This window comes from Giraffa tippelskirchi, chromosome 14 (genome assembly GCF_054371585.1).
Source record: "Giraffa tippelskirchi isolate mGirTip1 chromosome 14, T2T-mGirTip1v1.2.pri, whole genome shotgun sequence".
Lineage (NCBI taxonomy): Eukaryota > Metazoa > Chordata > Mammalia > Artiodactyla > Giraffidae > Giraffa > Giraffa tippelskirchi.
In genome coordinates, this window is record NC_137288.1 from 72,215,384 (window position 1) to 72,243,117 (window position 27,734).

Below are 27,734 nucleotides of genomic sequence, written 5' to 3' on the forward strand. Positions count from 1 at the left end.
TTCCACCAGGGCCAATTTCAAGCTGCCAACTTGACTTCACTGACCCGGAGTTGGGAAGAGACGATGCTTCCCGCAGTCATGGCGAGGCTGCCGGCACAGGGCGCAGAGCCTCACAGCCAGACTCCAGAAGGGACGGCTGTGTGTGCCTGTTTTATGAGCTGCTGCAGACGATCGTGGAGGGGAGGGTGGGAGAGAACTGGCCTGCCTTCAGGGCTGTCTAGGACAGAGAGCACCCCAGGATGCCCAGAACAGGGATTCCTCCCATCACCCCAAGCTGGCCTACCCCTCGCAGAGGCAGCACTGGAAGGCTCCCGCGTGCGGCTGATTGAAGAACACTGCTGGGGAAGCGAGGGCCTGGGAGGAGCCAGGCCGAAGCTCAAATCCTGCCTCTGCAGTTCACGAGGTTTGAGGACTTGGGTATATTATCTATGAGTCTCAGCTTTTGCCTGTAAAATAGAAGCCAGCACCCACCTTCCAAGGTCCTGAGAACCAGGGCGGGCAGCCAGCAGAGGCTCGACAACTGGATGCTGGCACCAGAGCCCAACGAGCTGAGTTGGAGGGAAGAGACTTGGAGGACTGAGGCCTATCTAGGGTAGCAGTACCAGAAGGAAACACCAGTGTCCTGATGTGAGACTTGGACCATAAAGGAGACTGAGCGCCGAAGAATTAGTAATTTCGAACGGTGGTGCTGGAGAAGACTCGAGAGTCCCTTGGTCTACGAGATCCAACCAGTCTATTCTAAAGGAAATCAGCCCTGAATACTCACTGGAAGGATTGATGCTGAAGCTTCAATACTTAGACCCCCTGATGTGATGAGCTGACTCCCTGGAAAAGACCCTGATGCTGGGAAAGATTGAAGGCAGGAGGAGAAGGGGGTGACAGAGGATGAGATGGTTGGATGGCATCACTGGCTCAATGGACATGAGTCAAACTCGGAGATAGTGAAGGACAGGGAAGCCTGACGTGCTTCGGTCCAGCAACTGAACAACAACTACAGGTGCCCAGCTATTTAAGGTTTTTATGTTCCAAAGCAAATGACTGCTTTGGTTATCTTAAAACACTCACTTCAAGCCATAACTTTTAGATTCTTTCTCCCCCTTCCATACAATCTTACACAACACAGAGGCTAGTATCCTCACTTGGTGTGAAGGAACACAGCCAGCAGGCACACTGGCTTCCTTCAGAACTAGAACTCAAGGCTGGTCCACACCAGGAGGGTGAGTAACCCAGAAATAAAGCCTCCTTCTAAGGTGGCTTCTCCAGTAGGACACATCCATAGCCTGAGCCCCCAGGGGTTTAGGCTCCCAGCGGCTCTACTGGCTTGTTAAGAAGTTCTTTGAACGATGGAGCAAAATCACATCACCGCATGACAATTCCAGGGCACAACCAGTATCTTCCATGGTACTTTATTTTTCTTCACAATATTAACTGGACAGACAAGGAGAGTTGAGTGGCAGCGTGGCTCTCCCCAACAACACAAAGAAAACCTCATTATATTTAACGCTGGCCAACTAGAGACTCACTTTATCTTAACTACCTAAAGCTCACTTAGCATATATTTCTGTGTGTGCGTACGGTGTTGCAGGATGTCAGCCACCCGTAAGAAATATCCATCTTACAAACAGCCCATGGAAGGGAGAAGTGTGAACATCTTGATAACAAAAGCTTCCAATACAAAACCACTTTTTACACATTTATTTTATTGAAAATGAAAATAATCTCAGTAATTCAAAACAAAAGCAAAACTTGGTTGAAAACTTAGGAAGATAGTATAATAAAAACAGCCTTCCTCCAAAGAAATGTGATTAGCTATCACGCCTTCAAACACGACCCCAGAGGCAAACACAATGAAGTGAGCTGGCTGGAAGGCTCACTGCAGATTCCCTAAAAGGTTTAGCAATACAGAGTTACTAATACACTATAGTCATATTTAGTAACAGGCCTGGATCTTTTGATTAAGCCTTTCCATCTTCCACAAGTGTTTTTGTCTGCTGAGCTTACCTTCGGACCCAAAACAACCTTGTCATCAATAGGATATGTATTGGGTTTCCGCTATTTTCCTGGGGTAGTTATGATGAATCGGGGCAATACCATTCATACTCCATGTGGTTTTCTTTCTGCCCCAGGAGATGTATATTTCATGGCTGTCTAAGGCTAGTCTTATGAGCACAGACATGGAGCAGAATGATTCTCTGGGTAAGGATAAAGGACTTGTATTATTATTACTTACCCAATTCAGTCTCACTTCCCCACCCCCCACCCCCTGTATTGTGCGCAATAAAGCATTTAGAAATAATGTCCATACCAACCAGAAGGTTTTCATTAACCATCCCATTGGTTAAAAATTGCAAATTTATTGTTTAAATAGCCATTAGACATATCCAGGCTTGAAATTAATACCATTGATGGCAGATGTTTAGAATTTTGGTTCATCTGCATTGTCATACAGAGCTGGACTCTGAGTTGTTCTGTTGTCTCTAGAAGCTAAATATACCACAGAACTTAAAAAAAGTGTTTCTTGTTTGTTGCATAAAGTCTTTCCCGGAGGCATCAGATTGATCCTTGTGAAGTTCTCACCTGGTTCTATTTCATATCCTACAGTCCTGGCTGTTCTGAAAGACTCCACACCCTGATCCAATCTTGAGAATATTTTGCTCATTTGAAAATTCTTCCTCCCACACCTGCAACAAATGTCCTTTGTCCCATAATAATTAAAAAAAAAAATCCCTGGGAAGATTCAAATTGAGTAACAATAAAGATCTGATTGGAATGTTCATAAGCCTGACAATGTACAATTGTATTTCTTAAGAAGTGTGTAGCCACAGTTGTCTGGGCTGCAAAAGACACCACAGAATAAGATCAGAATAGAATTTCAACTGACTCCCTAATTTCCTTAGAATGGCTTATATTTCAAGCCCTTCCTGTTTTTTTCTGATAGAGGAGGTGTCCATTACTAACTATAAGTGATAAGGAAGTACAAAAACAGCCGCTACCTTAAAAGTATAATTGAAATTAGAGTTTAAGTTCACATATATAAATTTGTCACTTTAGCATAAGTTTAATTCCAATATAGACAATTTGCAATTCATCCCATAGATCCTTGATGTGAAAAAGCCAGACATGTATTGGGACTGCCCTACATACTTAAGTTTAATCCTACTTATTAGAACTTCTCTTGATTTACAGTCACTTCCTAATTTCCCACATTGGGCCAGGACTAGGTCTTTAAATGATAAGCATAAACATGTACTAATGAAACAGAAGTCACATCTAAATGGAAGGTCATATCTGAGTAGACAGAGATACGTGGGCTGGGGCAGAGGATGTTGGGTTTTGGCTTGAACCATAGCAAAGTGCTTCCTTCTTTCAGAATGTGACTTTAATCCAAATCTTAAGCCCATAAGACTTTTCAGCCACTGTAACATCTGAGATGAGCTGTCTGCTGCAGAAGATGTGAGTTGTCATCTTGATCCCTCTTTTGGGCTGTCTGTGCAGCGAGCGCTTGGGAGGACCCAGGAGATTCTTGGTTGCTTTGCTTCATGTGGCCTTTTTTTTTTAGAATCCTTGACCTCCATTTGGGGAGTGCACGTGTTCTGTTGAACCCTGACCTGGGTGGCCAGGGTACCACGCTGAAGGCAGTTCTGGTGTGAATACCTCCTCCACACCAAATAGGTAGGAATTGAGTCTCTGCTGTCCAAGCGCAAGGTAACTGAGACAACGCAAAAAGGGAGGAGGAAAAAAACTGACTAGCCCAGGCTTTTATATACATTCATTGCTTCTAACATTTTTAACAACAAGAAAAATGCAACTTCAACTACTCTTAGTGATAACATTTTGCTTAAAAATTAGAATCATTCAAAGGTCTGATCTCTTCGAGAGAGTGCAGCCACAATACTGTACAGTTCTGGGGTCAGGTGACCAGGAACACTTATCATTAAAGCCAGATAATGGAATCCCACAGCAAAGGAAACCAGCCTGAAGTTAGCCTCTATGACCTTTTTTATATATACATTTTTAGAATATTCTGCAAATCTCAATTTGAACAATAACAACAACAACAACCAAAGACAAACAAGTTTTATATTAAAAATGTCCGTGCTCTTCATGGTTACTCTAAAGCAGCTTGGAGGAGCTCGCCGTTTGGAGTGTACTGCAAACCGACTCCATTACAAGGATCTTGGCAGGATAGCAGCACAGAATTTGATATTCCATATTCATCACTTTTGACAGTGTAAACCTTTCATAAGATAACATTTTGCTTAAAAATTAGAATCATTCAAAGGTCTGATCGTCTTGTTCCCTGAGGCCCGCCAGGGAGGTCTGGCTTCATACCATGGGTTTCCTGCTTTCTCCGCGTGGGGCCTAAGCGCCACTGCATTTCAGGATGAGGCATTTGAGGATGGCCACGGAGAAGGACCCTATGGAAGGAGAGTTGGAGGGCTCTAAATAGGTTTCCATGGAAAAAGACCCCAGAAACCATCTTTAAGGGTCAAACCATCAGAGCCAGAATTTAATCCCCTGGTCATTTTCCATCTGGATTTCCAAGTGAATGAACCTCATGGGTTTAACCAAACATGTACGCACTCTTAAATGATGTAAGTTAAATTCTGATTTGGCCAAGGACAGGTGAACCTAAAGGAAAAGGGTCGAAGGGACAACAGATACTGTCCCTCACAATAAACAATTCTGTTGACATGGAAATGGATGTAGATTGGTTGACACAAAGTGGCTGAGTGGCCAGCAAGCTCCAGGATGTCTCAGGTAGCCGAGAACCAGGGCTTATCTCACCTCCTCAGAAATGCTTTTATAGAATTAAGAGCCAAAAATCTCAAATGGGAAAAATGATCATTTTGCTAACAGTTAGTGTAGAGGCCATAACTAAATACAATTTTTTTTAAGATGCTGAGATGCATGGATCTTTTTTTTTAAAGCAGCTTTCGAAATATTAACCACAGCATTAAACACTGAACACAAGTGCATTCCAAAGTTAATACAGATAAATGGTATACAGATAAATGTCATAATGCAATAATGCCACAGTTACTCCACATACGTCTCAAGCGTGAGTCTAAACTTGAAAAAAAAATATTTTGTAGTTTATGAGCTGGAGATTTTTCTTCTGTTGTTACTCCTGCAGCGTTTTCCAGCACTGATTTTTCTCTTTTCCTTTTTTTAATGCCTCAGGTTATATAGATAATCCCCACATGTCACGCTTGGAGCTTCCCTGCCTGCCCCCTGCCCCATCCCTATCTGTCAGGTTTTTCAAATAAAACCAAACTACAGTGACAAGATAATGCTTTACATCGTAATTCCACAGACATAGGTCAGTTAATCCGTTTCAACGCTTCCTTTAGAATTTATGACCCTCCCCCAAGTCTTTCAAAAATCTCACTTCAGGCGGCTCACACAGGCCGTCGGCCCAACGTGGCCCAGCAACGCGGCCCAACGCACTACAGGCCGCGCGTTTCTCTGAGGGCGGCTGCCCCGCCTCGCCACCTCCTCCGTTTCCTCCACAGAGACGATTCCTACCACCTCCTCAGTTTCCTCCACAGAGACGATTCCTACCACCTCCTCCGTTTCCTCCACAGAGACGAGCACCGAGGCGCACAGGCCGGCGGCCGCATGGCCAACGCGCCTGCGCCGCGGCCCAAAGCACACAGGCCGCGCGGTTCTCTGGGGCGGCCGGCGTGCCTCGGCCCCTCCGCAGTTTCCTCCTCAGAGACGCGCGCCCTCAGAGCCTCGGCCCGGCTCCGCACTCCAGGCGGCGCGGGGCCTACCCAGGGCCCAGGGTGGCGGGCCCAGGCCTCCTGCCTTCTCCCCCGGCCGCCCGCGGACACACGGCTCGTTTCAAGGCTCGGCGCCAGGACGAGGCCTCAGGCCGGCCGAGGCGGGGCTGCCAGCCGCGGCCTCCGGCGGAGAAGCCGGCACTCGGGGCGCCTGGTGCCGAAGACGGCACCGAAAGCGTCCGCGTCCTCGCGGTCCAGAGGATTCCGTTTCCTACGCAGACAGAGCCAGTATTTGGAGGGGGAGCGAATCCAAAATATGTGAATATTTTGCACATCAGGGCTTAAGGTACTGGATGATATTGTATAAATTGCTAAAATGCTTCTCGGCACAATCGGTAGTTTAAAAAAATACTTTCCTATGGTTTAAGGGCATTTTTCCCGTCACGGTCCTTTGGGGTGGAGGTCTTGGCAAATACGAAGTCCAAATAGACCAAAAGCTCAAACGTTTTTGATCCGGTGAAGTGGGACAGCCCGTAAACAAAACTTAGATGTATCGGAGTGTATTAAAGAGTGGTTAAGTGCTAATGGGAAAAATAAAACAGCAAAAGCGGTAGAAATACTGGAGGCTTTGCAGTTTTATCTAGCATGGACATTCATGCTGGCATAAGTTTCCGATTTTTTTTTCTTCCAACCTGGTCTGTAGCATATGTGCAGTGCCCCTTCTTCAGGCCAGGGAAGAAAGGCCTCCCCTCCGAGCACCTTCCCTCTAAGCGCCCCCCCCCCAAAAAAAAGCAAATGAACACCTTCTGCCTAACCTCCAACAGCCAGAAACCCGGCTTCTGGAACAGTCAGGTCCTTTGTCAGTTTGTTTGCTTTTCAGCTGGTTGAGTCAGTCCAGCCAACAGTATGGAACAAAAATCTGTGTTTACAGGCACAAGAGAGCCAGGTAGAGCCATCCAGGAGGGGCTTAGTAATTAGTGGTGGGGTTTCCAAAGACAGGAGATTCAACGGGACTGTCTTAAATAAATAAATCTTATTTTTCTTAATAATGTAAAAAATAAATTGCATTTCCCTTTGGCAGTAAGTAGCTGATTCAACGTTGAGCCTGAAAGCTGTTTGTGTTGTTGTTGTTGGTTGGTTGGTTGGTTGGTTGGTTGGTTGGTTTTTTTCTTTTTAAGAGACCACAGCTTCGCTTCAGTGGTGCATCAGTGACAATGCATATTATTTCTACTGCTTTCATGAACCTTTTGCATATTTGTTTGCGGCAGGCCTGTGGACTTCACTTATGGCCCAGATAGGCACCCAGGGTGATGCAAGCGCCCACCAGGGCCAGACTGAGCAGTGCCTTCAGAGACAGCCAGGAGAAATCAAACAGGGGCCGCATGCTAGGGCCATACAGCTCCACAAAGGCGTCCTGCAGAGGGGAGAGGGCGGGAGAAAAAGAGTGTTAGCGTATTAAATATTTCCTGTTACTATAACAAAAAAAGTGCCAGCGCAGTGCCAGCGACGGGGAGAGGCATCTGAAGCGCCTCGCACCTTCAGGAGGGTGAGGGCAAAGGTCAGATGTGCTTTGGGGATAATGATTTCAGACCCACTCTTTTCACTTTCATTCAGGAAATACTTATTGAGACCTTACGCACATACCAGGCACAGCAGAGATACAGCCATGAGTGAAATAGACCAAAAGCTCAAACGTTTTTGATCCAGTGAAGTGGGACAGACAGTAAACAAAACTTACATGTATCACAGAGTGTATTAGAGTGGTAAGTGCTAACGGGAAAAATAAAATAGCAAAAGCAGTAGAAATACTGGAGGCTCTGCAATTTTAGCTAGCATGGACATTCATAAAAATAATAAAAAAAAAAAACCCCAACTCCTTTACTGAATGCTTGCTATAGGCCAGGCACTTGTAACAAATGCCTGACATGCATTGTTTTCTTTATTCTTCATACCCATTTTAAAGAGTCCTTTACTTTGTTTTTGTGCTGTAAGAAAAAAGCTGAGACCATTGAATGCTCATTTCTTAGATTTGTTGGGGAAGATTAGATTCCCTGTTTGGACCCAGTGAGTATTTGGACAACTCTATCTGAATATATGGGCTTCCCAGGTGACTCAGTTGGGTAATCTGCCTGCAGTGCTGGAGACACAGGCAGATGCCAGTTCAATCCTCGGATCAGGAAGATGCCCTGGAGGAGGGCATGGCAACCCACTCCAGTATTCTTGCCTGGAAAATCCCATGGACAGAGGAGCCTGGGGGGCTGCAGTCTTTTGGGTCACAGAGTGTCGGACTCGACTGAAGCGACTGAGCATGCATGCATGCACATCTGAATGTGTAAAGCAGTGAGTGAAGCGTCTTTCCCCTGGTGGGTTAGTCGGGTAGGCAGGGGAAAACAAGATACAGTTCCAATTAGCCCCCTAACCCTGGAATTAGAGCGCACAGCTTCACTAAGGGCGACGGTGGCGCACGGAGATGGCCAGCATCGCTGTGGGAGGAGGGTCTGATGAGGTTTACCATGTTTGTCTGTTTGGGGCAAGTACTGCAGTAGAGGGATCAGGTATGATTTTTGTCTCCCCAGTGTTGTGCGTGGTCTTAGTACATGTAGGTGTTTGAGAAATGTTTGTTCAATTAATGATTAAGGTTTTCTAACATCGAACATTGGTTTGAATTCTGTATTTGGCCTAATACAATACCCAGATACTCTGCCTGTTTGAAATTATTCCTTTTACATACAACCGCCTCTGGAAATCTTGCAGTAATCTTGAAGGTGAACATTTAAGGCATCATTAGGGGAAATTCCTGTGTTATTAAATATAAATGTGCACAATTATTTTTCATGACTGCATAATTTTCCACCACATGTATTTATATATCTGTAGCTATGCTATATTTTATTTAACCAATTCTTTTTATTTTTTAATTAAATTATTTTTAATTGGAGGATAATTGCTTTACAACGTAGTATTGATTTCTGCTAAACAACATACAAGCACCCAAATATTCCCTCCCTCTTGAGCCCCTCTCTCCTCCCCCATGCCACCCCTCTAGGTCATCACAGAGTGCCAGGCTGGGCTCCCCGTGTTACAGAGCAGCTATTTGTAAATTCTTATCTACTCATTCGGGTTTTGTTTTGGTTTTTGTTGTGAGATAAGTTCCCAGAGTTGAACTCAGTTGACCAGTTGAACTCGGTTGATCAGAATTGCTTCCCACAGTCGTGAAGGGTTTGTGCTGAGCCACCCTCACTCTCTCACTGCCCCAGTGACCCTGGCGTCTTTTACAAAAAGCAGACAAGAGGGAATTCCCTGGCAGTGCAGTGGTTAAGACTCTGCACTTTCACTGCCAAGAGTATGGGTTCAATCCCTGGTTTTGGAACTTAAGATGCCACAAGCTGTGTAGCCAGAAAAACATGAAAACAAAAACTAAACGAAACCCCACCACGGCAGACAAGGGTTTAGGGCGGTGGGTCTCACTGGGGGTGGTCCTGCCCATCCCCCACCCCCCCACCCAGGGGACACCGGGCAATGCCTGGAAACGTCTTTGGGAGTCATGGCCTGTGTGAGGGGGTGCTGCTAGCATCTAATGGTAGAGACCAGGGTGCCCTTCAGCACCCCACGAGGTGCAGGATGGCCTGAGCACAAAGGGTTATCCCCTCAAGCGCCAGTGGTGCTGAGGCTGAGGAGCCTTGTGAAGGAAGGTTCAGAAGAAACTCTGTAATCACGGCCCTCAGAAGACCCAGATGGCCCATCCAGTGTGTCAACAGCTTTGGTCAAATTAGCACAAGATCAGTTAATTAGCCTGGACAAGTAACTGCTCCCCTACAAGTGGGTGAACTCTTCCTTCAGAGGTACTAGATTAACTTTTACCAGGAGAGGGCGCAAGGGTTTTCTTCTTTCTTAATCTATTGTTAAACAGTTTTCTAAGTTTGTCTTAGCAAAGCAAGGCCATAGACATAAACGAGACACGTGCTTAGTGCCCTTGGCCCAGAGCTGAGCTAACGATCACCACCGTTAGTCAGGACATCTACCTTCCCTACAAGTAAGGTGGGGAAATGGGGCAGGAAGGAGGCAGGGCCGATATAGAGAAACTTGCCTCTTGCAGAGAGCACCCCGGGCCCCACAGACACGGAAGCAGATGTCTGACAGCCCGCCCCTCCGTGATGTTCTCTCTAACGACGGGAAGGCTGGAAGCCCCGGGTCCAGCGAAGGTGACGATGGGAAGGCTGGAACCCCCAACAAACCAGCCAGAGGCGCCCCAGATTCCTCAGAAGAGCGGCACTGGGCACTTCAGCTTAATGTCATGAGAGGGTCAGTGGCTGGACCCTGCATCCCTTGAGTTATCGATGGAGTTATCTGTGGCGGAAGATGGAACAGACTAAGGCCTCGGCCACCTGACCTTTCCAGGCCAGGAGCCACCCTCGGGAGGCAGGAGAAGCAGGGAGACTCAGGCCGCTGTGCCTGGTGCACGGCCCCCGCCCCTGGGCAGACTAGACGCCTCTCCCAACACCCAGCCCCCTGGGGCGGGAAGCCCTCCCCCTGCCCAGCCCCAGCCCCTTGAATAAATAACTGTGCTTCACAGCCCGTTTCTGATGTTCATTACAAAGAAAGAAATCATTTCTGAAATGGGATGAGCTAACATAGCATCTCTTAACCCAAAGAATGAGCACAGAGGGATCTGGGAACGAGCGCTGAACTCAAGGGAGGAGGTCTGCGTGGAATCCTAGCTTTGACATTTTATTGCCTGTGACCTTGCACAAATTACTCAGGGCTGAGCTTCATTTATCTCACCCATAAAACTGGTTGTTGTGAAGATAAACGTAGGTGACTCGGGCCATTTGTAAGCGTGGCCCTGAGGGTGAACTAGAGGAAACATCACTGTGCTCTCTGGTCTGTCCTCTTGCTAACCTGCTGTGATCCTCCTAACACTGCCCTGCCCTCCAGACGGTCTGCTGAGCCTGCTAATTTCCAGAAACAATTGACCAGCTCCCTCTAAGGTGTCAGCTTTTGGTTCTGAAGATGCTTGGTTGATTTCTAAAGAAATCGTGAATTCAAATGTACACACATGATGTGTTCTGGTGGAAAATTGGAAGCGATAACACACGCCCAGCTCTACTTCCTCATAGATTATTAAGTCAGGCTCTAGGGCTGAGAGGCATCATTTAATGTCCCCCCACCCCCCGCCCCTAAGATGGAATCTAGCCCCTATAATCTGCCCATCTATGATTCTAAAGTGCAGGGCAGACCCTGTGGTTTCAGGAGTGAAGCTCCAAAAGCTATTTTCATGGGGGAGTCTTCTTGCTTTTTCAAACATCCTGATCAGGGTGATTTCCGAAGTCTGTTTGAACAGTCTGTCATTATTTGTTTAAGTCTGAAAGCTGTTTTAAATAAACACATGCTCATTTTATGTATTGAAAGCAACAGAGGGAAAAAGAAAACCTGGGCCGTCGTCATGTGATTTGGACAAAACCCCTGCCTATATGTTCGGGGTGCACGCAGCCCCTGGTCGTGTCGGGACTGGCAAGGGCTCTGCCCGACCTCAGGGATGGGCACGGCGGGTCCCCAGGGGAGGGCGCTTTCTCCTTCTGTTAGCCCCCGACCTCAGAGGGCAGGCAGGCAGTGCCCCAGCTCTGGAGGCCCTTTTGCAGTCAGCTTCCCCACAGACTTCACATTCAGAGGCCACAGATGGTCGGAGTCTGAGTCCCAGCAGCGCCGACCTCAGAGGAGCAGGGCGGCTGATGCCCCAACCCCAGGCCCAGGCAGCAGGGCTGGGAGTCGGCCAGGGAGGTGTGGGCGGAACAGGTAGGCACAGAGCAGCTCAAGTCATCGAAGGTGCGGGGAGGGTAAGAGTGTCCTCTCCCTGCGCTGGGGCCCCTCAGCCCCTCCCTCCCGCCGCCGCCCCTCTCCAACCCCGTCCCCGCCCCCACACCTCCCTCAAGGCAGCCCGCTCTCCAAGATTTTCCTTTCCCCTTCAGATCCTTAAAAAAGTTTCATTTAAATCTGGTTCTGAATAAAATGAGATTTAAAAACAAATGAATCAGAATGGCAAGAACTGAAGAAGAACACTGAGTTCCGCTGAACAGGATGGTGTGGGGATGGGGCAGGAGCCCGGATGCCCTCAGCCAACTCAGGGGCTCTCAGGAGCAGGGAAGCGGAGAGGCCATTCATGTTTGGAAATGCGCAACAGAAGCTTTAAAAATACGGTTCATGTGTTAGTGATTCTACTTCTAGTTATTTATCTTGAAAAAATTAATAAAACTTAAAAACAAAACTATCTGAAACTATGATAATGAATATGTTATCATTTAGTCGCTCTGTCGTGTCTGACTCTTTGTGACCCCATGGACTGTATCCTGCCGGGTTCCTCTGTCCATGGGATTTCCCAGGCAAAGAATACTGGAGTGGGTTGCCATTCCCTTCTCCAGGGGATCCTCCTGATCAGGGATCAAACCCACACCTCCTAGATTGGCAGGTGGGTTCTCTACCACTGAGCCACCAGGGAGCCCTTAAATAGATCCTGGTCTAGAGAATGGAATCGTGTGCTTCCACGTGCACGTGAAACTCAACTAGATGGAGGCCTGCCGCCATTTCTACTCTGCACGGAGCGGAAGCAAAGAGAAAATCAGAGGATGCTAAGAGGAAGCCAAACGCTGCTGTCAAACGCCTTTGGTATTTTCTGTTACCCGTGGCTTTATCATTTTGTCTCCACAGAGATCGCCTCCCACATGACCCCCGGAGGGCCAGTGCAGAACATGCACCTTCTGTCATTCCACCGAGAGGCTAGGGAGCTGGGGTATTTATACACCGACCCCGTCCATTCACTGGCTAAGGGCTGCTCCTATGGAGGCATCAATACTCCAGTACTTCTGGCTGGCCATGTGCACAGGCAAAGGGGTCAGAGAAAGCCACTGGGGAAAGAGATCCAGGTGCTACATTTCCTGTAGCTTGAGGTCGAGCTAGAGAGCTCTGAGGTGGTAAGGGCAAGAGGAATTCCACAGGGCAGGATATGAACGACTGATCTGACCCCCTCACTGCTTCTCTAGCCTCATTACCTTCTCTCCCCAGGATCAGTGCTAGGATTTCCCACCTGACTCCTCTGCCTTTAGTACAGTGCCCTACCCTTCAATCTTTTCTCCCTGCTGCAGCCAGAGGGATCCATTCAGAGCTCAGTCTGTCACGTCCACGCTTCAATCCAGGTCCTTGAACAGGTCCGTTAACGCGGAACGCGGGCTCCCAGTGCTCTCCCCACGCAGCGTCCTGCTCAGCTCTTGTCACTTGGTAAGTTCATCCAGTTCACTCAGGAACTCAGTGCAATCGTGTTCTGCAGGCAACTTTCTCCAAGTCCCTGGGCTGAGCTAAATAATCCTCAGCCAGTCCCTGTTAACTGTATTCTCTGAAGGTCATCTGTTTGCATGTTTATCTCCCCCTCACTCAGCTATCAGCACCCGGAGGTGCAGGGACCATGGTTTATTTATCCTTGGATCCCTGGAGCATGTTTCTGTCACATGTCAGGCATTCAGCATATGCTTGTGGAACTGAAATACACCTTACTGTAGACCAGGCTTTCCAAACATATCTTAATAGATGTTGCTTTTCAAAAGGAGCATATTCAAAGGACGAATAAATTTTGCACTCGAACAAAATCAGATGCCTTTTTTGCTGCAGCAGCTTCTAGTGTCTTCTGGTGAAGAACTCAAGTTCAGATCATTCAGAACAGTCAGCGCTGGATCTGACTGGTCAGTGTCCATGCCACATTGGTGGTGGCATTGTGATATTCAACAATTTTGAATACTATCCCACCCGAACACCCGGGAGTCTTCAAGGGCGGGATAAGCTGTGGGGCATTTTCCAAGCCCGCTGAACCATCTGTCCCTCTGTCAGGCAGATCCCTGTGTTGTGAAGACTGAGAATGCTGAGTGGAGGTAACAAAGCAGTAATTCTGGGTGCGACAATAGAGGCAACGCTGGTGCCCCCTGTACAGGACAGGGAAGATGATCAGAGGCCCCAAGTGGATCCTAGACCTTCACGGGAACATCAAGACCGCTCGTGGTCCCTCGTCTTGGAATCTACTAAGAGGTATGAATGTGTGCGCACACTCACTTGCTCAGTGGTGTCTGACTCTTTTTCGACCCCATAGACTGCAGGCTCCTCTGTCCGTGGGGTTTTCTCCAGGCAAGTATACTGGAGTGGTTGCCATTTCCTCCTCCAGGGGACCTTCCTGACCAGGGATCGGACCTGCGTCTCCTGCACTGGCAGGTGGGTGCTTTACCGCTGACACCGCCTTGGAAGCAAGGGGTATGAGCCTCGTCCCCAACAGACAGGACCCATGACTTCTCCAGTGCCCAGAGGCAACTGACGTCCAAGCCCCAGGAGAGCGGGAATGGTGGGAAAAAGAAAAGGAAGCCACGCAGGGAGGAAGACACCTGCAGGGCAGAGCAGAAGCCAGGAGGCAGCGCCGGCCCGACGCCCACTGGGGCGGAGATCAAAGGGGGAGCAGCGGCCGGGCTGCCGGGTGCAGGGACCCGCGCAGCACACGCGCGGAAGGCAGGGCTGTGTCTACCTGAACGCAGCAGCTGGTGAGGAAGTGACTCCACTTCCCGCCTTATCATTGGCCCGGCAGGATTTCCTCTGCAGCCACTTTGTGCTGAATGAGTCTGGAAGGTTCCGTCTGGAGCAGAGAGCCGCGGTGGGCAGCGGCAAACTCCAGTCCCCTGGGCTCTTCCTCCCTCCCCACCCCCTTTACTCCAGAAATATTGATTCCGGGCTCGGGGGAAAAGGGAACAGAAAAAGCCTTGACAAGTGGAGCATGTAACCAAAGGACACACAGCTGCCTGGCCTGACGGTGGGGGCCCGCGAGCATGAGAAGCCGTGGGACCCTTCACCAAGGTCCGCAGGGCCCCCCAGCCCCTCAGTGAAGGGGGCTCCCTCTCGGAGGCACTCTGGGCCCAGGGGGAGGGGCTCGTTGCATCACAAGCCAAGGGCATAAAAATGAAACCTAATCCAAGTGTCATCTGGGTGTAACCAGAAACCTGCTAGAGAAACGATGGCAGGAGATGAGAAACCCAAACAGGACTTGCCCGCCTACCTCCTCGGGTCCAGGGAAGTTTGGGTGTATTTTGTGATGCAAATTGAGCTGAGGATGCAAATCAGGCAGGGGCCCTGAGGAGCAAGAGAGAAGGCAGAAAAATGAGAACGCCAAGGGTTCCTTCCCTTCTAGAGCAGGGCAGAGTTTGAAACTCATTTGCAAAGGCGTCTACTGCTCTGGGGCCCCGCAGCCACGGGGCCAGCTCAAACGCAGTGGGCCCTGTCCACGTGCTGGAGGCCAGAACCAGAGGCTGCTGGCCCGGCGGCACCCCAGAGGTTCTGCTAGTCTCACTGCCCCGGGGCTGGGTAGCCGCTGCAGTCTGGAGAGAAGTGCAGTGAGGAATTCCAGGCTGCACTAGCCATGTAAATACTGCAGGAGTGGGGGCTCAGCCACCTGTGGGCTTAGCCGGTGAGAACAGTCCAGAGATTCAAAAGGTGTCTGTGGAAATGGACCAAGCAATGCATCTATAGCAAAATGTGCTTTCAAAAAAAAAGTTAAATTATTGTACCATTTGCTTCATCAGGTTCAGATAACCAACCAACGTGAGACTAAAGCCGTATCTGTAGAAGACCTTGAAATCTCATCTTTGACGCGCTGATTCATTTGGGAACCAAACATTTTTTATAAGGTGCTGAGGAGTCTTAAAGTTAAATAAGACACAGGCCTGCATTATAAGAACGGCTCCTTGATATTCTCACGCGTTCACAGCAGCTCTGGTGAGCAGGCGAGTTCTCTAATGCATGCAAAGCACTTTGTGTGTGTGTGTGGATGCATTTTGGGGCTTCCCAGGTGCCTCAGTGTTAAAAAAAAAATCTCCGGCCGATGTAGGAGATGCAGGTTCAATCCCTGGGTCAGGAAGTTCCCCTGGAGAAGGAAATGGCAACCCACTCCAGTGTGCTTGCCTGGGAAATCCCACGGACAGAGGAGCTTGGCGGGCTGCAGTCCATGGAGTTGCAAAGAGTCGGACACAACTGAGCGAGTGAACAACAAAAGGCGTTTGCCCTCTGGGGCTCTGGGCTTTGCGGCGGGAGACCAAGGCTGCTGTCCTCCTTCAAAGGGTGGCTCCCCCAGGACCTCGCAGGCACAGGGGCCGCAGGAAACTGCCTTGCAGGGTTTTGGCTTTAAAACAAAGTGACTTCATTTTTCTTCCTGACCTTCCTCATTCCACTACCTTCTTTTGGCGAGAGCACCCTGCATTTTCTGGCACTTGGTCCTTTCTTGCTCTGGGCTTATGTTATTTGCACTGTTAGGGGGAAATATCCCATTATGGTGGAATTTTGTTGGAACGAAAGCATATCAAGCAAAAATAGTGCAATTATTACAGCTCAACCATAAACAGACGGATAGCCCAGTTAAAGAACGGGCAAAGAGTTGAATAGATATTTCACAGAAGAAGATCTACCAATGGTCAAGAAGCTCAGCAGTCATTGAGGGAAATGCAAATGGAAACCACAATGAGATATCACTTCACCCCCACCAGCATGGCTTTCACGTCAAAAGTGGACAACAACCCGTGCTGACAAGGAAGGAGAGAAAGCGGAGACCTCACCCATTGCTCACGGGAAAAGAAGAGAGCACAGCCTTTGTGGACAAGAGTGGTGCTTCCTCAGACAGCTGAACGGTTACCCCACGACCTGGCAATTCCGCTCCTAGATGTACACCCAAGGTAACTGAAAATATATGCTCACACAAAAACTTGAACACATATATTCACACCAGTGTGATTCATAATAGCCCAAAGTGGAAGTGACCCAAACGTCTATCAGCTAATAGGTAAAGAGTAGGGTGCCATCCACCCCATGGAATACTATGCCGCCATAGAAAGGAGTGAAGCATTGATACGAGCTACAACGTGGATGCACCTTGAAAGCGTTACACTGGATGAAAGGAACCAGGAGTAAAGGGTCACATACTGTGTGACGCTACAGGCTTCCCTGGTGGCTCAGACAGTAAAGAGTCTGCCCACGGTGCGGGAGACCAGAGCTCAATCCCTGGGTCGAGAAGATCTCCTGGAGAAGGAAATGGCAACCCACTCCAGTTGGGTGGGTTTCCATGCTGGAAAATCTCATGGACGGAGAAGCCTGGCGGGCTACAGTCCCTGGGGTTGCAAAGAGTTGAGTGACTTCACTTTCACTTTCATTTCTATGACATATCCAAAATAGACAAATCTGTAGGGACAGGAGTGGATTTGTGATTGCCCAGGGCTGGGGAGAGAGACAATGGACAATGACTGCTAACGGGTATGGGACTTGTTTTTTTTGCCAGAGTGATAAACAGTTCTGGAGTTAGACAACAGTGATGGTCAAACGACCACAGAAATACTAAAACCAAGCAGTCATGCTTGCCTTGTGGTCCAATAGCTTCCCACTGGTCCAGTGCTTTGCAATACACGGGACACTGGTGTGACCCCTGGTCCGGGGAGACCCCACGTGCCACGGGGCAGCTAAGCCCGCGCCCCGCAACTGCCGAGCCCAAATGCTGAGCCCAGCGGCCTAGAGCGTGTGCTCAGCAACGGGAGGAGCCGCCGCAGCGAGCAGCCCGCGCTGCAACTGGAGAGCAGCCCTCAGGCAGCAGCCAGGACCCAGCACAGCCGGAAATAAACAGTTTTTAAAAGTCAATCACTTTGAATTGAATTTTAATTTGTCAATTATTCTTAAAAATCATATTTTTTACACTACATGAAGAAGGGCACTAAACTATTTTTATGCCACATGGAATTGGACAGAAGGGCCCACTTGTTCTGGAACGCTTGCTCACAGGGGTGGCCCCTTCGCCAGGGTCCAGACCTGCCTGGATGCGAGCGTGCCCTCCACCCGGGTCCGCCCGCGCCCCCTCTGGGCTGCCCGGCCACGTGCCCCATGAAGGCGGGGCCCTCCCTGCCGTCCCGGAGTGAATTCCTATGCTGGAGATGGGAGCTGAGCGGACACTCGCCCAGCCCCGCAGCGCGGCCTGAGCGCCGTCATCGGGACACCGCCGATGGGCGGGGGTGCGCGGCGGCCCTGATTTCCCAGACCCAGGTCGGGGGCCGCAGGCCTGACTCTCCGCTGGTTTAAATCAGCAGGTGTTGACTGAGGGTGGTGTGGGGGAGAGGGCAGAGAAGCCGCACTCCTAACAGGAACTTGCTGAAAGTGGCCTCGGACCTGAAGGGCGTGTGTCCAGTGACGGAGCAGGAAGGGCTGCCATCCTCAGGGGCCCACCAGCCTCCGGCCGGACCTGCGCTGACACCTGCTTTCAGGACTGGCTGAGAAACCAGCAGGGGCGTCTCTTCTGGAAGCTCCGCTCCACGTCGGCCCTGGGGCCTTCCCTCAGGACAGGCTCAGGGCCGCGTCTGCCTCGACGCGGCTGATCCTGGGTCAATGAGTCGCTATTAATAGCCCTGCTTTACCTCCCAGGACGCTCACATCCTGCAGAGAAGCACCCCAGGACAGAATAAGCTGTACCCTGTTGCCAGCTGCCCAGTGAGTCACTGTGTGACGGTCCCTGCACACCACGGACCCACTAGCCTTCCAGAAAGACTGAGCGCTCGGGAGGGGCCGGGGGCGTGGTGGTGATTCACTCAGTGGGCTCCATGCGGGCGTGCTATGAGGTCTGCTTTCATTTTGCAGTTTATGATTTAGTTCAGTTCACCTGGAAAGACTCAACATGAATGGAAACAGATGTATCTCGAGGCGCACTGCCCAGCTCTCGACAAGCCTCTTCCTCCCGCACAGACAGTCCTCCCACGTCCAGGGAGGAGAGCAGACCTCTCCTCATAAGGAGCACGCGGCCTCGGCCTCGGACGCGCAGACCCGGGCACCGCCGCGCTCGGGTCCTGGACGCAGGTTCGTTCACATGGGGCCCAGCTTTGCCGGTGTGGCTGCTGGTCTACATGGACGCTCCCTGGGAAGGCCTTCTGACGGCCTGTGTGCTGCTGCCAGGACGACGTGGGCCTTAAATACGCACAGAATGAGAGGGGCACTCACAGAGAGACAGAGGACAGAGAGACAGAGACAGACAGACGGCAGAGGCACAGAGAGGGAGACAGAGACACAGAGAAGGGGAGATGGACGGACAGACAAGAGACTCACAGGGAGAGACAGAGAGAGAGAGACAGGGAAAGAGGGGGATGGAGAGACAGAGACACAGACGGGACTCTCCAGGCCAGGACGCTGGAGTGGGTTTTCATTCCCTTCTCCAGGGGATCTTTCCGACTCAGGGATCGAACCCGGGTCTCCCACGTTGCTGGCAGATTCTTCACCAGTTGAGCCACCAGGGAAGCCCAAGAATACTGGAGTGGGTAGCCTATCCCTTCTCCAGAGGATCTTCCTGACCCAGGAATCCAACCCGGGTCTCCTGCTCTTGCATTGCAGGCAGATTCTTAACCATCTGACCCACCCCGGAAGCCCATGCACATATACAGAGACAGAGAGAGACAGAGGACTCCCAGGGAGAGCCGGGATCCTGGATGGGCTTCGAGTGGGTGGAGGGGCTGAAAACCTTCTGTCAGCACAGCCTCTGGGGGACCGCTGACCCCCACGAGGGCCCCTGGCCGTGAAGCGAGCCGGCTGTGGACGCCAGCAAGGCAGGAGAGGACGCGTGCACCCTGAGTGAGGCCGTCGGTATTACTGGTGGCGGGCCGGGTGGTAGGGGGTGGCCCGATGGGGGGCGGCGGGCGCTGGGAGCTGCACTTCTCAGGCCTGCCGGCCCTCCCGACGTGAGCTCAGACACGTACGGGGCTGGCCGAGTGGAGCCTGGGGACTCTCCTGCAGAGGGGCTTGGGTGTGTCCGGCTGGACCCAAGGTGGGCTCTGACTCACACCCGGCCCTCCTCCATCATCTCCTCCTTGGCAAGGGGCCGGCCCGGGGCTCTCATGTGGCCCCAGCAGGTCAGCGCAGGTGCCCCGTCCAAAGGCCCTGCCACACAGCTCCTCCTGCCCTGACGTCTGGGAGCAGGACCGCTGGAGCTGAACTGCACGATGGGAGCCCACAGCTGTTGCCCACTCTGCACCCAGCCCTGCACTCTGTGCTCAGAGTGACTCAGGGGGCTGTGGCATCCCTGGGACAGTGCACTCCTCCACCCAATTGCTGTTGTTCAGTCGCCAAGATGTGTCCACTCTTCACACCCCCGTGGACTGCAGCACGCCAGGCTTCCCTGTCTCTCACCATCTCCCAGAGTTTGCTTAAGTCAATGTCCATTGAATCAGTGATGCCATCCAACCATCTCATCCTCTGCCACCCTCTTCTTCTTCTGCCTTAAATCTTTCCCATCATCAGGGTCTTTTCCAATGAGTCAGCTCTTCGCATCAGGTGGTCAAAATATTGGAGCTTCCGCATCAGTCCTTCAATGAGTATTCAGGGTTGATTTCCTTTAGGATTGACTGGCTTGATCTCCTTGCTGTCCCCCGGACTCTCCCACCCAATGCCGAGCCTCAGCTCAAGGACTCAGCAAATGCTCTCCTAGTGCAATGGCTCAGAGATGCAAGTATCCCCCTGGAAACTTCATTTCCCCCTAAGGTCACAAGGATAAGTTCAAGTTTGGGGACCATAGCCTTGTCTAACTCAATGAAACTAAGCCATGCCGTGTGGGGCCACCCAAGACAGACGGGTCACGGTGGAGAGGTCTGACAGAATGTGGTCCACTGGAGAAGGGAATGGCAAACCACTTCAGTATTCTTGCCTTGAGAACCCCATGAACAGGATGAAAAGGCAAAATGATAGGACACTGAAAGATGAACTTCCCAAGTCGGTAGGTGCCCAATATGCTAATGGAGATCAGTGGAGAAATAACTCCAGAAAGAATGAAGAGATGGAGCCAAAGCAAAAACAACACCCAGTTGTGGATGTGACTGGTGATGGAAGCAAGAATCGATGCTGTAAAGAGCAATATTGCATAGGAACCTGGAATGTTAGGACCATGAATCAAGGCAAATTGGAAGTGGTCAAACAGGAGATGGCAAGAGTGAATGTCGACATTCTAGGAATCAGTGAAGTAAAACGGACTGGAATGGGTGAATTTAACTCAGATGACCATTATATCCACTACTGTGGGCAGGAATCCCTTAGAAGAAATGGAGTAGCCATCATGGTCAACAAGAGTCCGAAATGCAGTACTTGGATGCAATCTCAAAAACAACAGAGAGATCTCTGTTTGTTTCCAAGGCAAACCATTCAATATCATGATAATCCAAGCCTATGCTGTCTATGGGGTCGCACAGAGTCGGACACGACTGAAGCAACTTAGCATAGCATGCTCCAACCAGTAATGCCGAAGAAGCTGAAGTTGAACGGTTCTATGAAGACCTACAAGACCTTTTAGAACTAACACCCAAAAAAGATGTCCTTTTCATTATAGGGGACTAGAATGCAAAAGTAGGAAGTCAAGAAACACCTGGAGTAACAGGAAAATTTGGCCTTGGAGTACAGAATGAAGCAGGGCAAAGGCTAATAGAGTTCTGCCAAGAGAACGCACTGGTCATAGCAAACACCCTCTTCCAACAACACAAGAGAAGACTCTACACATGGACATCACCAGATGGTCAACACCGAGATCAGACTGATTATATTCTTTGCAGCCAAAGATGGAGAAGTTCTATACAGTCAGCAAAAACAAGACCGGGAGCTGACGATGGGTCAGATCATGAACTCCTTATTGCCAGATTCAGACTTCAACTGAAGAAAGTAGGGAAAACCACTAGACCATTCAGGTATGACCTAAATCAAATCCCTTATGATTATACAGTGGAAGTGAGAAATAGATTTAAAGGACTAGATCTGATAGACAGAGTGCCTGATGAACTATGGATGTCATGAACTAGGTTCGTGACATTGTACAGGAAACAGGGATCAAGACCATCCCCATGGAAAAGAAATGCAAAAAAGCAAAATGGCTGTCTGAGGAGGCCTTACAAATAGCTGAGAAAAGAAGAGAAGTGAAAAGCAAAGGAGAAAAGGAAAGATATTCCCATTTGAATACAAAGTTCCAAAGAATAGCAAGGAGAGATAAGAAAGCCTTCCTCAGCGATCAATGCAAAAAACAGAGGAAAACAACAGAATGGGGAAGATTAGAGATCTCTTCAAGAAAACTAGAGATACCAAGGGAACATTTCATGCAAAGATAGGCTCAATAAAGGACAGAAATGGTAGGAACCTAACAGAAGCAGAAGATATTAAGAAGAGGTGGCAAGAATACACAGAAGAACTGTACAAAAAAGATCTTCACGACCCAGATAATCACGATGGTGTGATCACTCACCCAGAGCCAGACATCCTGGAATGTGAAGTCAAGTGGGCCCTTAGGAAGCATCACTATGAACAAAGCTAGCGGAGGTGGATGGAATTCCAGTTGAGCTATTTCAAATCCTGAAGGATGATGCTGTGAAAGTGCTGCACTCAATATGCCAGCAAATTTGGAAAACTCAGCAGTGGCCACAGGACTGGAAAAGGTCAGTTTTCATCCCAATCCCAAAGAAAGGCAATGCCAAAGAATGTTCAAACTACCACACAATTGCACTCATCTCACACGCTAGTAGAGTAATGCTTAAAATTCTCCAAGCCAGGCTTCAGCAATACATGAACTGTGAACTTCCAGATGTTCAAGCTGGTTTTAGAAAAGGCAGAGGAACCAGAGATCAAATTGCCAACATCTGCTGGATCATTGAAAAAGCAAGAGAGTTCCAGAAAAACATCCATTTCTGCTTCATTGACTATGCCAAAGCCTTTGACCGTGTGGATCACAATAAACTGTGGAAAATTCTGAAAGAGATGGGAATACCACACCACCTGACCTGCCTCTTGAGAAACCTGTATGCAGGTCAGGAAGCAACAGTTAGAACTGGACATGGAACAACAGACTGGTTCCAAATAGGAAAAGGAGTACGTCAAGGCTGTATATTGTCACCCTGCTTATTTAACTTATATGCAGAGTACATCATGAGAAACACTGGGCTGGAAGAAGCACAAGCTGGAATCAAGATTGCCGGGAGAAATATCAATAACCTCAGATATGCGGATGACACCACCCTTATGGCAGAAAGTGAAGAAGAACTAAGAAGCCTCTTGATGAAAGTGAGAGAGGAGAGTGAAAAAGTTGGCTTAAAGCTCAACATTCAGAAAACTCAGATCATGGCATCTGGTCCCATCACTTCATGGGAAATAGATGGGGAAACAGTGGAAACAGTGTCAGACTTTATTTTTTTGGGTTCCAATATCACTGCAGATGGTGACTGCAGCCATGAAATGAAAAGATGCTTACTCTTTGGAAGGATAGTTATGACCAACCTAGACGGCATGTTAAAAAGCAGAGACATTACTTTGCCAACAAAGGTCCGTCTAGTCAAGGCCATGGTTTTTCCAGTGGTCATGTATGGATGTGAGAGTTGGACGGTGAAGAAAGCTGAGTGCCGAAGAATTGATGCTTTTGAACTGTAGTGTTGGAGAAGACTCTTGAGAGTCCCTTGGACTGCAAGGAGATCTAACCAGTCGATCCTAGAGGAAATCAGTCCTGGGTGTTCATTGGAAGGCCTGATGTTGAAGCCGAAACTCCAATAGTTTGGCCACCTCATGTGAAGAGATGACTTATTGGAAAAGACCTTCATGCTGGGAAGGATTGGGGGCAGGAGGAGAAGGGGATGACAGAGGATGAGATGGCTGGATGGCATCACCGACTCGATGGACATGAGTTTGTGTAAACTCGGGGAGTTGGTGATGGACAGGGAGCCCTGGTGTGCTGCGATTCATGGGGATGCAAAGAGTCAAACACGACTGAGCGACTGAACTGAACTGAAAAGTGCGATGGCTCAGAGACGCAAATCTCCCCCTGGAAACTTCATTTCCCCTAAAGTCACAAGGGTAAGTTCAAGTTTGGGGTGGTGAAGCCTTCAGGTAGGACTCTGTTTCTAACAAATTTTTATTTCCACTGAGGGACCCTCTTGGCCAAGAGCATGGATCTTGGATCCACGTGTAACATGCTTCCTACAATAAAAATGGTGCAAACTTTGGACAGCTTTTGCAGGCACTGCATGGGGCTTTTTCATGAGAGCAGCCCTGATTTCTCTGGCTTTGATTTCTTCTTTGGATGCATCTGAAGCAAGCAATCCAACCCCAGTCAAACCACTCATCCCAGCATTTACTTAAAGTTGACTTCTGGGATGAGTAGAGAGAACTGTTGCACCAACCCCATGAGATGACTCATAAACGACATTACACATCATGGCCTTTTGGCTAAGATCAAGTTTAGTATGGGGGTTTCCCAGGTGGTGCAGTGGTAAAAAATCCACCTGCCAATGCAGGAGACGCAAGAGACACAGGTTCGATTCCTGGGTCGGGAAGATCCCCTAGAGGACAAAATGGCACCCCACCACAGTACTCTTGCCTGGAAAATCCCATGGACAGAGGAGCCTGGCAGGATACAGTCCATGGGGTCGCAAAAAGTTGGACACAACTGAGCGACTGACACAGAACAGACTGGGGTCAGAGAGGTTATACAACTTGCCCAAGGTCACACAGCTGCAGTCTGAACTGTTGAACTCCTAAGTATGGTGCCAGGCCTGCAGGACTCTGCCTCAGGGGAGAAAAGAGGTGCTGGATTTCAGGGCATGAGACTCAAGGCACGGTCGGGGCCACACTGTGGCGGGAAAGCCTGTATGTGCAGACCTGGTTCGGTGCGGGGCGCAGGGCGGCAGTAGCAGAAGCAGCCCCGTGAGCAGGGAGCATGCACGACTCCAGAGCCCCCTAGCCCAGCGGCTCTGCAGTCTGGATCCCCCAGAACACGTGCAGCTTCCTGGAATCCCTCTCTGTGGTTTGGCCCTGGTGGTTGCTCCGACATGCGCCTCCTCAAGAGCATTCGAAAAGGATGTGCAGAATATATTTTAGAAAACTTATGAATTTTTGCCTAAAATATTTATGACATTTTGATTCCACTTGTTTGGCTTAGTATGCATAGAAAGCTAGGTTTCTAATTTTAAAAAAACAGATATGCAACAAGCAACAAAGGCTTACTGTGGAGCACAGGGAGCTACAGCCAGCATCCTGTAATACCTGTCATGGAAGATAATCTCAGAAATAATATATGTGTATACGTATAACTGAATCACCTTGTGTACCTAAAACATCGTAAGTCAACTATGAAAGTGAAAAAGTGAACGTGTTGGTCGCTCAGTCATGTCCGACTCTGTGATCACGTGGACTATATATTAAAAAAAAATAAAAATGACATGTGGATAGAGATGTGAGTCCAGAAGGAGAAACTCCTTCTACCCCCTTGCAGGGTTGTTCCACCGGGACTTCTGGAACATGAAGCAGAAAGGTTCCCTGCGTCTCAAAAACAAATCCAGCTTGAGCTGTGTCCTGTTCAGCCCACTAGCACAGGAGACTCCACCGCCTCCCCGGGGAGAGGATTCCGACCCTCGCGAGGGCTTGGCTCTCAGGCTCTGCTGAGTCACAGCGACCGTGTCCACGCCGCCCCATCTCGGGCAGCGCAGGGGGCCAGGAGGCCCAGCCACGGGCGCAGACCCCACCTGGGAGCCTGCTCCCCTCGCAGGCCTCAGCCACCCCATCTCCTGACCGCGAGCGGTCCTCTCCGCTGACTTCCACTTGGACGTGTTTTCATGACTGAACAAAGCCAGAACCCTTTCCATTCCTAGGCAGCTGCCCACGGAGCTTTTTACAGAGCCCATCTGCTCGACGGGTACTTCATCCCTTCATGTTCTGTTTGTGTCTGGAAGGCTGGAAGTTTGCGGGGCGAGTTTGTGATTGTCACGGTCAGGCTGAACTTTGAAGTGCTTTTTTCATTTTTAAACGATTCAGGAGTGGATGCTGAGAGAGAGCATGTTCAGGGCAAGGCCTCTAAGCAAACTAAAGATGGACAAGGGCAGGCAGTGTTAGTCGCTCGGTCATGTCCGACTCTTTGCTACCCCACGGACTGTAGCCTGCCAGGCTCCTCTGTCCATGGAATTCTCCAGGCAAGAACACTGGAGTGGGTTGCCATTCCCTTCTCCAGGGCATCTTCCCGACCCAGTCTCTTGCATCGCAGGCAGATTCTTTACCACCTGAGCCACCACGGCAGCCCCGAGACAGACACAGGGACTCGTGTGCGCCATGGCTCTGAGCCAAGCCCGCTGCCCGCTGCCCCCAGCACACAAGGCCTGGCATCCTGCCGGCAGGGCACCAGGCGGGGGAGGGGAGCCTCGATGTTGGTTCCAAGCCGGTCCTCCGAGCCCCCCACCTGCCTGCCCTGAGTTTCCCAGGAGAGACTGATGCCCACCCGCTCGGATGAATGGAGGGCTGCACGTGAGCTCTGTGGGACCAGGGCCGTCTCGGCGGCCACAGGAAGGACTGGTAAGGACCTCTCAGCCCTCCTCCTGGTTTAATGACTCAGCTCGTGGGCATGAACAGACCTGAAGCTCGCAGGAGACGGGGCAGGGTCACATGAGGCATCTGTGTTGCCCCCTGGCCACGGTACCTGGAGAGGACGCCGGGCCTGAGGTCCCGGCTGGAGTCTGAGCCAGCTACTAGCTCCAGAACCCTCCGCTGACCCTTGTGGGGTTAAATGCCAGCACGGGAGTGATGGGCCAACCGGAGAGCGAAAACGTCTAACTGTGTGCGTTCTTTGTGAGTTTTCACCTCTGCCAAATTCTTGACATTCTTAGGTCTTACGACTTTATGTGCTTTCCATTTCCATTTGAACCTGAAACACCATTTAAATGTCTTCTGAGGTAATCCTCACCTACTCAACTCCCAAAATTGAAAAAAAATTAAGGTTATTCCACTCATACCTGGAGAATTTTTGAAGGATATCTGACTACCAGTCATAAGCTCTCGGTTGATGAATTACAGATTCAAATAGGTAACCTTTACTACTTGGTACACATCAGTTGGGAAAAGTCATTTTATTAAGGGTCATTTTAAATGTTAAAAATTATAATTTCACTGCCATCATGTCTATAAGACCTTTTATATAAACTTCTAGATATAAAATAAGTAATTCCTTTTAGCAACTTTCATACAGTATGTTTAAAGTTGATCTTAAAAGTTCTCATAAAAATTACAACTATATGTGGTGATGGATGCATTGTTAATAAGACACCGTGGTGATCATTTTGCAATATATACGTATACTGAATCACCGCTGCACACCTGAAATGAGCACAATGTTTTACATCAGTCACATCAATTCAGGACTGCCCTGGCGGTCCAGGGGTTAGGAGTGCACCTGCCAGTTCAGGGGACACAGGTTCGATCCCCGCTCCAGGAAGGTTCCACGAGCCAGAGAGCGGATGAGCCGTGTGCCACAACCGCTGCAGCCCGGCCCGCGACGAGAGGAGCCACCGCAATGAGGAGCTCGCGCACCGCCTCTGCAGAGCAGCCCCCTGCTCGCTGCAGCTGGAGAGAGCCCACACGCAGCACGGAGGACGCAGCCCAGCCGAAATAGAAACAATCGTATTAATTACAAATATGTAGAATTTGACTGCCATCAAGTCTACAAGACCTTTGATGAGAGTAAGAAATTCCCCAGTTCTAATCTTGAATGAGGGAGCACATCCTCTCAGAGGCAAGAGCCTGAGCAGATCTGTGCCTTCGCTGAGAAGCCCATCGTACCATGCTTGTTCCCATGACAACCCACACAGTGGGCAAGCTATGGGGTCCGAGCATCAGCTACCCCAGGCTCAGATCCTCTCCTTGCCGTCGAGGGGGTCACCGCTCCAGGTTGCAAGGGCCTTATTTGTGGCAGGAAGAGAAAGGCCCCTCCGGTCCTCTGAAGGCCCTTTCCGGTCCTAAAGTTCATAACTTTCCGGTCCTAAAGTTCATAACTTGCAGATTCTGGGACTCCATTTTAAGTGTTTGTGCGTTAAAAGCAGGCAGAAAAAAGGTTACATGATTGGGAGACCGGGAGACATAGTCCACTCGGGCCTTCTTGGTTCTCATGAAAAGTCCCAGAGTTGCCATTCTGTCTATTCT

At 49.7% G+C, this 27,734-nt stretch overlaps 1 protein-coding gene and 1 long non-coding RNA gene across 2 annotated transcripts in view; one reads left to right on the forward strand and one right to left on the reverse strand.

Moving 5' to 3' along the window:
- Positions 1-1,683: 1,683 nt before the first annotated feature.
- Positions 1,684-27,734, reverse strand: part of BCL2 (BCL2 apoptosis regulator) — a 197,710-nt gene continuing 171,659 nt past the window's right edge. The window contains exon 3 of the mRNA XM_081562284.1: positions 1,684-7,140. Within this exon, the coding sequence (XP_081418410.1) occupies positions 7,006-7,140 (135 nt within the window). The 3' untranslated portion in view covers positions 1,684-7,005. The remainder of the gene's footprint in view (positions 7,141-27,734) is intronic.
- On the forward strand, positions 5,651-17,420 carry LOC145534548 (uncharacterized). Its single transcript, XR_014074739.1, has 4 exons — positions 5,651-6,072; positions 12,863-12,995; positions 13,599-13,793; positions 15,326-17,420. It is a non-coding gene; the product is annotated as an uncharacterized LOC145534548 (long non-coding RNA).